General features: G+C 38.4%; 1 protein-coding gene across 1 annotated transcript in view; it reads left to right on the top strand.

Moving 5' to 3' along the window:
- LOC150091124 (uncharacterized) overlaps positions 1 to 9,401 on the top strand; it is a 110,148-nt gene extending 100,747 nt beyond the window's left edge. The window contains exon 4 of the mRNA XM_090382060.1: positions 9,258 to 9,401. Coding sequence (XP_090238186.1) covers positions 9,258 to 9,264 — 7 coding nt within the window. The 3' untranslated portion in view covers positions 9,265 to 9,401. The remainder of the gene's footprint in view (positions 1 to 9,257) is intronic.
- The last annotated feature ends 6,427 nt before the right edge of the window (positions 9,402 to 15,828 follow it).

Genomic DNA, 15,828 nt, shown 5'->3' with positions numbered 1-15,828 from the left:
ACGTCTGGCATTCTCCTCCTTGAATAACTCCATGTGTGAATGGAGAATCAAAATACTCATTCAGTTTATCAGCTACTTGAGCAGGATCATCATTCTTCCTCTTGCTGAGATTACTCACGTGAGGCGACATAAATTCAAATTGAGGAAAGACAGTTGTAAAATAGATGTGTGGAAATTTGCCTTTAGCCAGCGGGTATTTGATTATTGGAACAAACTTCCATTTGTCGTAGTGATGGTTGACAACTTAAATAAGTGCAAAGCAGAACTAGACAAACATTTGGAGTGAATGAATGGAGGAAATGGGAAGGATTTTTTTTTTTTTTTTTGGCTGATTCTAAATAAGCTTGCTTTTTTGCCTCATATATGCCTCTACTAATGCTAATTTTGCTGTATTTGAGGAGGATGGGTGTTTAGCAGCTTTGTCCGCAGTTCATCCCTTAGGATCTGATGATATGGGTCATATCATCAGATCATAGCATTAGCAGAGCATTATGGGTCATAGCATTAGTAGAGGCATATGATGCCTCTACTAATGCTAATCTCAAAGGGTTGGAATTCTGGGGGGGGTGAATTCTGAAAAATAGATAACTTGCTTTTATAGATGAGGGTAATTTGCGAGTATTAAATATGAGATTAATATTCCTGTTAGAGGTAAGTTTACCCTCTAAGGTAAGTTATGGAGATCATCATTGGATGAGAATAAGTTAGATGATTAGTGACACAGGTAAATGCTTTCTTATTATACTCTGGTGATAAGGTGGTTATCCATTTCAAATACGTGTTCACTCTTATTTTGTCTGACCATAATTCTTGGCTGGACTGTACTGATTCTTCGATGGGATTACCATCAAAATTAATCCATTTCAAAGTAGCGGGTGGTTTTCCTGCTAAAGATTTACATGTAAGAGTGGCTTGCTCTCTTTCGTTTCCCCTGAGAAACGAACCTTCTCCGATGAGAGGTGGTAGAGGTGTAACATAAATTGTTACAATAGTTGTACTAGATCAGAATTGATGTCCATCCTTAGTTTGAACGTGGCAAAAATATTTACCTTCGTCTGCTAACTGTAACTGGGTGATTTGTAATGCAAAATAATTTTCTCTAGGCGATCCGACGACTTTATAATCAGGAAGTCCTCGTGGTCTATAAAGACTGTCTATGCTTCTTTCGTTGAAAAACCATTTTACAGTGACTGTGAGATTTGGCACTGCTCTGCATGGGATGATGACAGTTTGACCAGCAATGGCCTCTCTATCTAGTGGCTGTAGGATAAAGATACCGGTATGAAAAGGTGTGCACCGAATAAGTAGTGTGACTAGTAGAAACGTGGCCTGTATTGGTAGAGTAGTCATATTGATGAGAATTCTGATATGTATCTCTGTCAAAAATAATTCCCCCGCCCCTTTTTTTTCTCTTTAGCCTAAAGTAAAATAAAATTGTGATGTGGGAGATAAAGGAAATTTTTTTTTTTTTTTTTTTTTCATTAATTAGAACCTAACAGTATCAGAAGTAGATCATCCCCCTCTCTCCAACAATAATTAAAATCCCCCCCCCTTTGTTCCCTTTTTTTTTTTTTTTTTTACAAATACCGAAAAGAAACTTAAGTTAATTTCGCTCTTCTTTAAGCTTACCGAAATTCTTTTTCTATAAAACCTTCCCAGTCAAGCCATCTGACGTATTGGTTTACAGCCATTACTGCGCAAAAAGTTACGAGATGATCCCAGTGACAACGAAATGGGAATCTCTCCCTTGGCAACTGGCTCCTTTTTGTGGGCAGCCTAGGTCATCTAGATTAATGATTTGCTTATCCGGCAGTAAGTTTTTTAACCAGCTCGAACCCCTTGATGAAGATGTAATGATAGGTTCGAGCTATGACTCGGATCCAAGGGCCGAATAGTTGTACCGAGAATGCACCACGCTTCCAAGGGAGACCCAATAGTTTGTCACAGGTCCACAGATTTTTTGCTTGGAGATTTTTCGCCAGTTTGAAAAATTCTCCATCGCCTTTCAGAACGGTATTCTTTATTAACCCATCACATCCCATAAAGGCGGCTTCTTTAGGGGAAAGATCCCCTCGAGCATCTCGACAAAACTGTAGATCCATACAACTCCAATTTTGTGTAGGGACCAGGAAAGGAGTGGACCTATGTCATGATGTGAGATCACTTATCCTTTCTTTGATCAACCGGGGAGTGTATAATGGGGCAGAAGGAAAGGGGGTGTCATGTTGTTCTCCATGAGGGCCCTGTAATATCTGTGAATTCTTCCGAATGTGGAAATTAGTGGGAGAAGTAGTAGCTGGTCTTGGGTCCCAGTCTTCCTCCTCTAAACTACTCATTGTTTTTCTCAAAAGTAGGATTTTTAGCTGGTCTTGGGTCCCAGTCTTCCTCTTCTAAACTACTCCTATTGTTTTTCTTGAAAATGGGGTTTTGGTTATGTGGTGTGAAAATAATAGGGGCGTAGCATCGACTTACGTATTGAGTTTTTCTGGGGTTGGCATAATATCCGTATCTCTTGGTGCTTTGTTTCTGATTGGAAAAAGAAAAGGAGGTTCTTACCTTTCCTCTGGATTGTGATAGGAATTGTTCTTTCTTGTTCTCTTTCCTACTTCCTCATGCGGAGTATTACTTCCCCTTCCTTCTTCCCGGGGTGTGATATCTTCTGTATGTGGAATAGAGACAGACGAAGCACAGGAAACGGATTGTATGGTGGTTTCCTCCTTGATTGACTTGTTCTCTTCTTGCGCTCTTATAGAGGAGGGATCATTCGTGGCAGACTCCTTATATCTAATAGTCCTGAGATCTTCCTCTTCTCCTTCCGGTTCTGACCAGGCAGTGACGAATAGCCATCCAACTTTAGTACCAAGTATCTGGAACAGCTTCAGCAGCCAACTTACCCCCATGGTTAACTGCTTCATAAGGTAGTTGACTCCCATTTTTCTATATTTTCTTTATTTTCTGAAGAAGATAAATAAAATACTTTAAAAAAACTTTGTTTATCGATCTATATATATATAAGCATGAGCAGTAAGATCTAGTAGGTTTTTTTTTTTTTTTTTCTAATATATATAGGCATTGACTATTTTTTGTTTTGGAATCTCTTGTAGCAAGGCGTAAAGCTGGGTTAATGGGGTCTCTCTTTCATTCGATGTGGACGGTATTGGTTCGATGACCGCAGTCCTTGTCAAGCTTTTCCCGCTGGTTGCTTCCGCAGCTGATGTTAGAATCGGAGGTTGCCATTTAGGGAAAAAGTAAATGTCCCTGGTCAGAAGAGGGGTAATTACCGGGACTCGTTCCATGTTCTTATTATTTGTCTGTTTCATGAGTCTAGCTTCGTACACCATTTTTTTATTAATCATGGTAAGGAGGCTGAGTAAGTCAGTCTTATCTGCTCTCATTTCTAATGTTTCATAAAGATTGTTAACATACCAGGAACCATTTCTTGAGTGTTGCCATGAGGCACAATCTGGAACTACCGAAGAGACAACCAAAAGGTTAGCTTGCAAAGTGTACTCTGATTCTAAACATTCTATGGTGGTGTCATCTACTGTAACCGGGTTTTCCATAGTCACGTCGCTTCCTTGACAAACCTGAACTATGAAGATCTTGGGTTTCTCCTTCAATGTTGGTGAGACACTATCCCAGAAAGGGGCAAATAGCTGCTCTAAACCAAATCTACCGTCTCGAGCATACAAGATCCCGTGGGTCCCGTGTGTCAGGACACAACATACGAAACAATCTGTTTCGAGAGCCGCTGTTTGCTTTAGGGTTGTGAGCCGCTGTTTGCTTTAGGGCTCGAAAGACTTCATTTACTGTGAAATCATGGTGTATAACTACATCAAAGCCAAGGTTAGCAAAACAGGAAGTTAGCTGAACGGTGTCCTTTTCTATCGATTTGTTGTCCTTCAAATAGGGACACTGATGAAAGAACCTATGGGAAAATATCACACATGTGCTTCTCTGGAGATGTGCCATAGAATACATTGAACTTTCTATTGGCATTTGAAATGAGATTGCTGGCCCTTTCATTTGTCTGAGATTCTTACTTATAGGGAAAAGGGTCAATACCTCGGTCAGCGTAGTTGCTTGCAGCCGTTCAACTACCAATTGTGCTATTCTATCTCCATGATTAATTTTAAATCCGGTATTTCCAAAGTTGAGTACATTAACTTCGAGGTTTTTGAAATATTCAGAACTTTGCATTCCGGCACTTATTTCCAAGTAGTGATTTAAAGGAATGCCTACTCGTGGCAGAATCCTCCAGGTGCAACCGGCTGGTGCACGGATTTGGAGATCTGTTTGAATGGTCACTTTTGACCATGGAGGAACAAAGTATTCTCTTGGGCTATGTATGTCAAATGATGTATTGTTCGGAGAGGTCCTGGTGGGTCAACAAGAACTCCTGGGGGAACACTCACTTGAAGGGTGTCTTTATCCATGACAAAAGTTCTCTCTGCTCCGGTATCTGAGGCCACGAGAACATGTTCTGCAAATGTTTTTCCATCTAATGTTAAATTTATTTATGGTTTATTTATTTTGGTTATTTTTATTTATTTATGTTACTTTTTTTTTTTTTTTTTTTTGGCTGATGCTGCATAAGCTTGCTTTCTTGCATCAAATGCCTCTACTAATGCTAATGCTAATTTACTGTAATTTTCGAATGCAGAGGCACGACATTTCCCCCAATCCCACAAACAGTAATGTCAGGCGGTCTTTGTTTCAAAGACTTACCATTTTTAATTTTGTGAAAAACATCAGCGCTAATTAAAGTTACTGAAGCCACACTGTCAACTAAAAATATTGTTGGGATACCTTGAATACGACCTGCCACTAAGGGTAACTCAGTATCATTTTCAGCTGTATAAATCCCATGTTCTACCCTACTATACTTACTATTTTTCTGAATCTGCTTGAAGGATTTTGGTTGTCAACTCAATTTTCGATTAAATTGCCTGTCTGAAGCAACCCCCATATGATTAATCTGTCTACGATTGACTACGCTAGGTTGTCTGTATTCAATATTCCCCCCATATAACATTCCTCCAGGTCTAGCATAAAAAGTATTCGAATCTATGTTATTTTGAAAGTGATTTCTTACTCTGTTATTAAAGGATGGCCTAACTTGTGGAGCACTAGTGTAGTTATTTCTGGCTACCGTTTGTCGCCGATAAGCAGGCTCTTGACTCGGGGTAAAGATACGTGGTCTGCCCGGAACATTTCCACTCCTCTCTCTGTTTATATTTCTTCCTAATGGCCCCAACTCCCTGCTCTGTCTACAGTAATTTGATCTCTCTTGGTCGCGCGCAGCTCCTCTGTTTGTAAACAATATGCTATGCGGAGTGCACTCAGCACTTGGCCTCATGGTGGTGTCTCGCACATTAGACAGATAACCCTGCTTGTACTGATTTTGTCTGATTTCTTGCAACTGCTGGTCAATTCCTGCTGCCGAAGTTCTGAAATTTGTTGGAAAGGGTGGACAAGTTTCTCTCTAAGCTATGTAAATTTGTGTTGTTCGTTGATAATGCTTCTAGCGAATGTTGTAACGAATTAATTTGTTCTTGAACTGGAATTAACACTTGTTTGTGAGCGGTTTCGGCCAGATTTATAGTAACGTGTTTAGTTTGAGTTAATTTTTCGTTCTGTTCCTCACGAATCGCAATTTCTAATGCATGTTGATAGGTGGCTGGATTTTGGCTAAGAACCAAACATTTCAATCTAGGATTTAATCCATTCAAAAATTGTGCTAATAATGTCTGATCTCTTAACATAAGTATTTCTGGTGTTTCATTCTCCGTTTTAAAAGCTATCCTAGACAAATTATTTAAACGGGTGCCAAACTGAATGACCATTTCGGATGGATCCTGCCTAGCAGAGATAAACTGTTGTAATTGTGATATGAGCAGTTGTGAACGTTCAAAACGTCTTATGAATGCCTCTTTCAATTTCTCATAATCCATTTCTGATCTTAACTCAATTGAATGAGAGAGAAAATCAGTGGTGGAGCCTTTCAATCGGCTTTTTACCACTGCAATTTTTTCCCTGTCTGACCAGTTCGCAATGCTTGCAGTTTCTTCCAGTGATTCAAAAAAGAATGAGGCTGTCGGTCCTTCATCGTCTTTCCCAAGGTACATTGGAACTAAATTAAGAAAACCCGCGATTTGAGGTGGATAAACCCTTGTAGGTGTTGCCTCAGGTTGGGTGGGAAATAAGGGTTCAGATATTTCTAAGTTTGTCCTTTCTAAACTTGGACCTTCCATTTTTCTGTGTAATACTAGCGTATTAAACCCTTATATTAAATTAATGCTAATGTGTCTATCGCGTATTCCCAGATTTACAAATAAATATATTTTACTTACCGTTTTATGGCTATTTTAAGTATTGTCAGTATTAACCTTCGCTTTCTAAGATTTTTATAACCCACCAAAATATTCGAAACAAAAATAAAATTCAAACAAAGTTACTATATAGAGAAAAATAAGATTTACAAAAATTTCCTCGGCAACGAGCAGTAACTTTTACTTCTCTTCTGTTTACCTTCAAACAAAAACAAACATATACAGTATAATTATATTATTAATTATTAATTTTATCTATGTCTATTCTCAAGCCAAAATATATGTAGCTAACTGCTTTGTAAAAAGTTGCTACTTTTTGCTCAGCATTACTAAACAACTATAATGATAGTAATATTGATATTGAATCATAACTAAATAAAAGTAGCACAATATAATTCTCTGTCAAGAGCTCAAAAACACCACCGTCCATTTCATCTTTTTTACGTATTAGTCCTATAAACTTAATTTGTATTAATCAGTTTCTCATCACTGCTCAAAGCCATCCTGGACACTCAGGCACCATGTTACCCCCCCCCCCCCCCCCACACACACTTACTCTCACTCTCTCTCTCTCTTGGTTTTACTTACTTACTTTGTGGGTTTGCGGGGTTGAGTTCGCTTGCTTACTTTCTTAAACTTCCCTATTTGTCTGACTTTCTTTTCCGCCTATACGAGCTCTAGGGTGTGGCCATAACAGAAGTAGCCGGGCTAGGCACCACCATACTTTTGTTGGCTTAGTGTAGTTGGGTTATTTTTACCTTCTTCATTTGGTTGGTCTTTTCATTATACTTAACATATTCGCTTTTACATATCTACCTGCCTGGTACCTACTTCTGCTTTCGTCTAGTGGTTTTCAATAGGACAAATCTCGTATACCCTCAAGATACAGAACGAGAAAGCTATTTCTCTTCTCCATCTCGCAGTTTGGACTTTAGCATTGTGATATCGTCAAGCAATTAGATAATTAATTACCTGACGCCGCAATTACCTCCTAATCAACTTAAACTCTACTATCTTAGTGATCGGATGTGAGGTTTTGGCAGAGAATAAGAAACTTCTATAATACAAAAACATAACAAAGTTTAATATAAAGGAAAGCAAATCTTACACATTTTAGTCTTTCCACTAATGTGAACTCATTAGAACATTACAATAATAATAAGAATATGACTTCTATTAGTTTTCATTCTTAAACAAAGTTACAAGATTAATAGGAATATGACTTCTATTAGTTTTCATTCTTAAACAAAGTTACAAGTTACAATAATAATATGTGACTAGAAAGAAACCATCTTTTCATTATCATTCTTACCACCGTTTCATACTATACCTTCTCAACCTACCAGTCTAATATATTGCCTGAGCTTGAATAGTTATTGCTCCTCGATTCTCCATTATTTCCGTAGCGACTCTGCGTGATTTCCTCAACAGGGAGTGGCGACTTCTTCCTTCGCTCTCGATTCTCATTCTCCTCTATCTCTGATCTTCTCGTTGTCTTGGTTTCAGCTCTCTTCTTTGCTCTTCTCTCTCTCTCTCCTCTCTCTCGGCCCACGAGAACCCACTTTCATACCCCTAGTTCTCCATCCTGTTTTCTCTAAATCTTTCTCTAATTGGAGGACTCCAAGTCCTCGGATGTTCGGACTTTACGTCACGGAACACTTGGTCAAAGGGGTAACCATCATCCCCTCATTACGCCATGCACTGAACATTCTGGCAACACGTGTAACCACTCTTCGCTTATTCCTTTTTAGGAAATATTTCCTCCACTCAACCTCGTAAATTCAGTTTGTATCTACACTGAATTTACGAGGTTGAGTGGAGGAGAGGAATCTTTGATGTCAGTTCACACGAGTATCTCTCTCTCACCTCCCCCCTTCGTTGCCCTACTTTGCATCACAAGTTAAGCGTATCTTTCCGGTGTTTATAGAATTCTAACTTATAAGTGGCTACCCGATATAGCTGTTGCTGACCAACAACTGTAGGCTTCTATAGGCTTTTACATAGGCTTTCTCATTAACACACAGTTGCTGTGGCTAATTTTGCCATCTTCTTTAGAGAAGAAAAACATGCTCAAGGTTAAGGATATTTAATCTGCTTTAATACTCAGTTTTTGTAATTCTAAAATTATCATTACACCGCAGTTTTAGATGATTACTAGGTAGGGAAAACATAAGAGATTAAAACTGTTACTCTTACAGTAAGTTTAGAGGAAAGGGTGGAATTAGCACTGCAACACAGCAAATAGTAGGCCTAGAATGTCACAAATATTGTTAATAATATGCTGTTGGCCTTCATGGATGACTTGATGCACTTTTTCAACATTTTCATCAGCCAATTTGACAATGGATGATTGAGGAATTTACCTCATCCAAAGTCTGGCCGAGGTAAACTCCTATAGCCTTTAATTGCTTCCTGGCATCCAGTGGCTTACATTTAAGAGAAATTCTCCTGTTGCTTTATATCCTCATCAAAATTTATGGATGTATTGTAAAATAATTAAAAGGAAGTAGTTATTTATAGTTTAGTTTAATTTAGATTTACAAGTTGTTATTAATATTTAGGCATATTTAGCATTAGTTGAGGCACATGATGCCTTAGAAAGGAAGCTTATACAGCATCAGCCAAAAAAAAAAAAAAAACCCTTCCCATTTCACCCATCTGCTTATTTTAGCATTGAATGTATATGGTTCTTGAAATAATCAACAAAATTTAAAATGCTATTTTAGTTCACTTTTGGTGCGAGCCATATAAAAATTGTTCATGGGCCATATCCAGCCCGTAGGTTGGACACCACTGGATTATACTATATTTGTGTTATCATGATCTAATTTACCTTATTGTGATTTATTTGGAGACTAGTTTTGTTTATATACACACATGCACAAATGAATATTATACTGTATTTTTCTAATTTGTTTCATTTAGACTCTGAAAGAATACTGCATAAAATAGGTGATGAAAACTGCAGGAAGAAACAAAATGGTTTTTCACTTGAAATTCAGCCACAGTTCAAGCACAACAAGAAAATGCAAGGTTCATCTCAGTTCAAGGCATCCAATAAAAAATTCAGTAATGAGGATATATTCATCAGTGGTATATCAAAGTCTTCATGGTTTCATTTAAATTCTGTGCCTAAAGAGGCAAGAAACTTAATTAGATCAGTACAACTGAACTCAGACATTAATGTGTACAGAATAGCTGAAGAAATATTAATCAATTTTTCTTTGAGTGCTTCTAGGTACAAGTTACCCAAAACAAATAAATCTGTGTATGACTTCTTGCTTAAAGCGAGGTATTCTAGGGAAGTAGAAAATTTTAATAAATCTCTGGACATGGAATGCCATTAGCAATGGCAACAATAATAATTAAAAGAAATGGCATGAAATGAACGTGGGGAAAGGGAGGCAAGTTAGGATTTTAAAGAACGTAACAAGTTCAGTTGATGACATCCCAAACAGTTGAAACTGCTGTAGTTTACCACTCACAGTTGACATAACCATATTGTTTTTCCATCATATGGCATGTAAATATCTAATTAATGTTATATAATTCTGTTAAATAAAATAAATAGAAAAATCAGTAAACCTGTATTAGCCTCAAACCATAAAAAAACTTCAGTTGGCAAGTTCAAGTAGTGATAAGATTAATTATATGGTTAGGAACCAATTATATTTAACTTATCAGTTTGTTTTAACCTTATGAGCTTAATGTTCTGAATATTTCAGCCTTAGGTGCATGGAAAGAAAATATCCAGCAGAAAGCACCTCCAATGTAAATTTCAGGCAGAATATACAGGGTATCTGGAAAAAAAAAATGCTGGGTTTTGTGAAATTCTGATTTGAAAATTAAAAAATGCATCCCATTAAATGCAGTATGCTTGCAAAATCAAATAATTGCACTAAGTTTACCTGTGGGCCGAGGTGTTACCACACTTCTTCACAGTAACAACAGTTCATGTTTAATTGTGTAGTTGCCCATGACTTTGAAGTAAGCATTTGAAAAGGCATGTTATGTTTTGTTGTTAGTCAAGAATCAGTGGTGGTCCCACCAATCGGTGGGACCCCTATAGCCCCTACCTGGGACCACAACCGATTAAAGTTTAATTATTTTTCAAACACTGCTTTAGTCCCCCCAGAAAATCCTGGGACTACCACTGCTGAGTGTAAATCAGTTCAGTGATCATTCAGACACAAATTTAATAAAGACCCATCATGTGACACAATATTAGATGATGGTTTCGCTGATTTGAAGAAATGGTCATGCATTAAAACAGACAAGAAAAGGAAGGCAAAAACATCAGAAGAAACTGTGGTGTCATTTTTAGTCCTGGGAAATCAGTTCACTATCGGAGTTTAGAATTACAAGTTCCAAAATCAACACTCCACGACGTGTTATGTAAACGGCCTCAGCTGCAAGCATACAAAATTCATTGTTGCACAAAATTAAATTAAATTGCAAACCAAGATGTGTAGAATTTGCCAATGTAATTTTAAATCATCTATATCAGCGGTTCCCAACTTATTTTAATTGCGGAACCCTTTTCACCTTGATAAAAAATTTTGGAACCCTTACAATTTTTACTGATTATAAATAAAACAACAAATCAAAAATTTATTGAAAATACAAAAAAACAGATTAATGGAAAAGCAAAAATTATTATTCAAACTGGTAAGATGCATTAAGGGCTTATGCCTCAGGCTGCAAGAGAATTAGACTACGTACAAGTTAGTGTAAATGCATCATATTAGTAGACAGCTAAACTCTGAATTAGCAAATTTTTTTGCAAAGGCGGCATCATTTAAGTTATATCTCATATTGTGAATACCTTCACAATGAGTTGCCATGATATTGCACTACTTCGAATAAGTAACACTTCACCAAAGGAGAAGACTGTTGTTATTTATTCTCAGTGGATACCACCACTAGTTTCAGGGCTATTTGGCCCTTCTTCGGTGGGTGGGTAGGTACCCTAGTGATGTAATAATGGCAAAACAGTTATGAAGTATAACTCCACAATATGAGAGATGCCTGATGGTGTATAAGATGAATTAAGGGCTTATGGCTCAGGCTACAAGAGAATTAGACTACGTACGAGCTACTGCAAATGCATCATATAGTACACAGCTAAACTCTGAATTAGCAAATTTTTTTTGCGAAGGTGGCATCGTTTAAGTTATATATCTCATATTGTGACTCCAAAATAATGGAGTCACCGATTAAGGAAGCAATGCAAGATCATCTAGACAAGATTGCAGCTATAGTTCAGACACAGCATGAGTTTGTTAAAGGGAAGTGTTGTTTGACAAAATGTGATTGGATACCATGATGTGGTCACAAAGGAATGGGATGCAAAGAATAATTTTGATATCATATACTTGGATTTTAGGAAAGCTTTTGATACTGTGGCACATGGAAGACTATTCTGCAAATTGGAGTAGTATGGCATTAAGGGCAAGCTGCTACAATGAATAGAAGGATGGTTGAGTGGGAGAAGACAGAGTGGTTATCAATGGACTCTTCATGGACTAATGTTATTAGTGGAATCCCCCAGGGTTCGGTATTGAGCCCATTGTTGTTTTCAGTATTTATCAATGATACTGATGAAGGTGTATCAGGCTTAATGTCTGTTTGCAGCAAAGTAGCTACTGCAACAGGATCTGGAAAAGTTGAGCAGATGGGCTGAGAGGTGGCAACTGAAGTTTAACATTGACAAATATGGGTATTTGTCATATGGGTAGCAGTAATGCCAATGTAACATATCAACTGGGAGGTGCTGCACCCAGGGTATTGGAAAATGAAAGGGACCTGGAATGAAAGTTTTCTGAGCAGTGCAAAGAGGCTGCAAGAGTAGTTCATGGTGTCTTGTCAATGATATACAGAAATTTTGCTAGCAGGGATAAGGAGGCGATTGTCCCCTTGTATAAGGCAATGGTCAGGCCACACCTTGAGTTGGTGTTACCAAGAAAGGCTTAAGTTATGTAAATTGCAGCTTCTGGAGACTAGGCACCTGCAAGGTGATCTAAATGAGGTGTATAAGTCTTGAATGGATTGAACAAATTCAATGCTAATGGGATTCTTCCTCTTGCTGTTTGTTTATGGCTTTATGGCGCAACGTCAGCAAGGCCATGCACCTAACTATGGTGATGTTAAATACACAGTTTATGTATATAAATGTTGAAGTTCACACTGCGTTGTACAGTTGTATCTGTTTAAGGAATTAAAAAATTTTGATCACGTGTGGGGTATCTGCCAAGGATGTCAGCAATACTGAAAGAAGTGTTCGTCCTGGAAAAAGAGGTAAACAAAGCTTGTCGGTCACTATTGTATTTAGGGCAATCAATGAGCACATGTTCAACAGTGAGCTGAGTGTTGCAATTTGTACACAGTGGTGGATCAGTACCTGCAAGAAGATAAAGATGTGTATGGCCTAATACGACTTCTTCATGCCTGTTTTCACATATACTGGGATTTCCAAGGTTGGAGATGTTTCTTTATACGGAGTAGTTTGTTCCCAACTTGACTTTGCAAGGTGTGTTGCCATTTTTCAAGACACCACTTCTTTATAATTGACTTGTAGTCTGTGATCAGTATACTAAACGGTTCATCGATAGGATCTGTAGCAGTTTTTGCAGCTAGGTCAGCACATTCATTTCCAGAAATTCCCACATGACCAGGGATCCAACAAAAGATGACTTTTTGTTTCTTCCCATTTAGCTTAGTCATGGTATTCCAAATCTGCATGAGTTATCATGATTTTTATTCTGTATAGCTTGGATAGCACTAATGGAGTCTGTATAGATCACACTGTTCAATATATTTGTTGATAAGGTGAAATTTAACGCTATGAAGATAGCACAGAGTTCTGCAGTGTAGCTATTGCATTCAATGGGGAGTTTCTTGGCTATGGTAAGGTTGGGGAAAACTACTGCTGCTGCACAAACATGGGTATCAGTTTTAGATCCATCTGTGTAGATTGGCATGTACTCTGTATGCTGGGTTCTCAATGTGGGATGAATTTGCAGTATGTTCTGCTGGGATAAGGTATGTTTCCACAATGATGTGAGTGAAAGGTCGCACAGTGGTATGTGATACATCCAGGGTGGAACTGTACACGAAGTAGCCGGCTGTATCATGCTAAGGTCAATTTTCTAATCACTGAGCAGGAAATGCAGGCGTATCCCTGTTGACTGGTTTTTAGATGGGTAGGCTCTCTAAAGATTTTCCCATTTGGGCGAGAAAAGTCCATTCCAAGTAGGGTTGTCCAGTTGCCCTTTGACTTTTGCTGCATAGTTTAACAGAAGCATTTGTCTGCATAGATGTAAAGAGGTTTCAGTTGCTTCAGCATATAAGCTCTGAACTGGCGATGTACGGAATGCCCCTGGTGCAAGACAAAGAGAACTGTGGTGTACGGGATCAAACCAACGTAGGGCACTTGGTCTAGCAGAGCTGTAGACCACAGAGCCGTAGTTTAGATGTGACCGTATTATTGCACAATACAAATGCAGTAGCGTGTAACGGACGGCTCCCCACATTGTGTCAGATAGTAGTCTTAAGATGTTTAGCTTCTTAAGGCAATTAAACCGGAGCTGTTTTATATATTCGAGGAAGGGGTAAGTTTATGGTCTAGAACCACATCAAGAAAGCGGACAATGCAAAACACTGGGATCATTTGATTTCCTAGTTGAAGTTCTGAGTCTGTATGTAGGTTACGCTTCCTACAGAAGTGTATCCCAACAGTCTTTTGTGGTGAGAGGCGAAAGCCATTGTTTTGTGACCATTTTACAACTTTGTTGATGGCACCTTGCAACTGTCTTTCTACCATTTGCATATTAGGCGAATGGCAGGAGATACTGAAGTCATCGGCATACGGGGTAGTGGACTGTTTGTGGTAGATCCTGTGTTATGGAGTTCATTATTATGTTAAATAGAGTTGCAATCAGTACTGAACCTTGCGGAACTCCTTCCTGGATAAAATTTAAAGATAACTGGTTGACTCTAACTTGGAATGAGCGATGGTGTAGGAAGTTTCTGATAAACTCTGGCAGGTGTCTGCGTAGTCCTAGGTCATATAGGTTTTGCATTATGCTGTACCTCCAAGCTGTGTCAAAAGCTGTTTCTATGTCAAAAAGAACCATGGCATGGTGTTCTTTTCATACAAAAGCATCACGGATGTTTATTTCTGCCATGATCAGTAAATCAAGAGTGGATCTGCCTTGACGGAAACTGCATTGTACTGGGTTAAGAAGCTTGTTTTGGACAGGAGATCAGGTTAGGAGAGCATTTATGATTTTTTCCAGGACCTTACTCATACAGCTGGTGAGTGCAATGGGTCGGTAATGTGGATTTGTAGGATCTTTTCCTGGTTTTGGAAATGCCAAAACATAAGCGTAGTGCCATTTGTCCAGGAAGGTATTCTGTTTGTAAATTCTGTTATAAAAAAGTAACAATGTCTTAAGGGCTGGTTCGGTAAGTTGTGCTATCGTGATGTAATGTATTCCATCTGGTCCTGCTGCACTGAGTTTGGTGGTGGCTAAAGCATGGCTCAATTCTGTCATTGTGAAGGGGAGATTGTATGCGGCACTAGATGCTGATTCGAAGTTGATAAAATATATCTCAGCCTGTGCCTTGCGTATCTGAAAATCAGGTGTGTAAGATGTTGTGGCTGAGATTTTCATGAACGATTCACCCAAAGAATTTGCAATCTCCACTGTCATTGTAACATCATGTTTACAGTTAGTATGGGAAGGTTGATATGTGGATGTTTAGAGTACGTATGTCGTATTTTGGTCCATATCGTGTGCATTTTTGTAGTTCTTGTTATTGTGGAGGCGAAACGTCTCCATGCTTCCTTTTGCTAGTCTGTCTAATACGTTTTGCTTTTGCCCAAGCCTGTTTAAAGTGGATGAGATTTGCAGTTGTTGGAAACTTCCTGATGTTCCATGCTTTGTTCTTTTCTTTTTAGCCATGCTGCATTCATCATTCCACCAAAATTTTGAGCGTGCTGATATTTTGTTGGATTGCTTTGGAATCGCTTGGTCTGCTGCCTGTAGTATTTGGTTAGATATATATATTCTGTGGCTGAGTTTATGGATGCTTGCTGGACCTGCTTTTCTTCCAGTATTGCTAGTTGTTTGTATATATCCCATTTCGCTTTGGAAAGGTTCCATTTAACAGTTTTGTTAGAAAAGTGGGGGATGTTTGTATCAATCCGGCATATCACTGGGTAATGGTCACTACCCAGTGGATTGCTGTGAATAGTCCATCCAAATATAGGATATATGGATACTGAGCATAACGAGACATCAATAGCTGAGGTAGATCCTGTAGGTAAATGCTTATAGGTGTGTGAGCCATTATTGAGAGTAATTAAATTGTGCTGGTCAAGTAACTTTTCTATAATTTGTCCATATTTTGATTTCCCCATAAAGGATGATGACTTTGAACTCCCCTAGGATGAAGTAGGGTTGAGGAAGTTACACCGACCTAGAAGAACTAG

Source organism: Mastigoproctus giganteus, chromosome 1 (assembly GCF_048544385.1).
Source record: "Mastigoproctus giganteus isolate SK-2022 chromosome 1, ASM4854438v1, whole genome shotgun sequence".
NCBI classification, from domain to species: domain Eukaryota; kingdom Metazoa; phylum Arthropoda; class Arachnida; order Uropygi; family Thelyphonidae; genus Mastigoproctus; species Mastigoproctus giganteus.
Note: the sequence above shows the minus strand (reverse complement) of the source record. Positions and strands in the feature narration are given on the sequence as shown.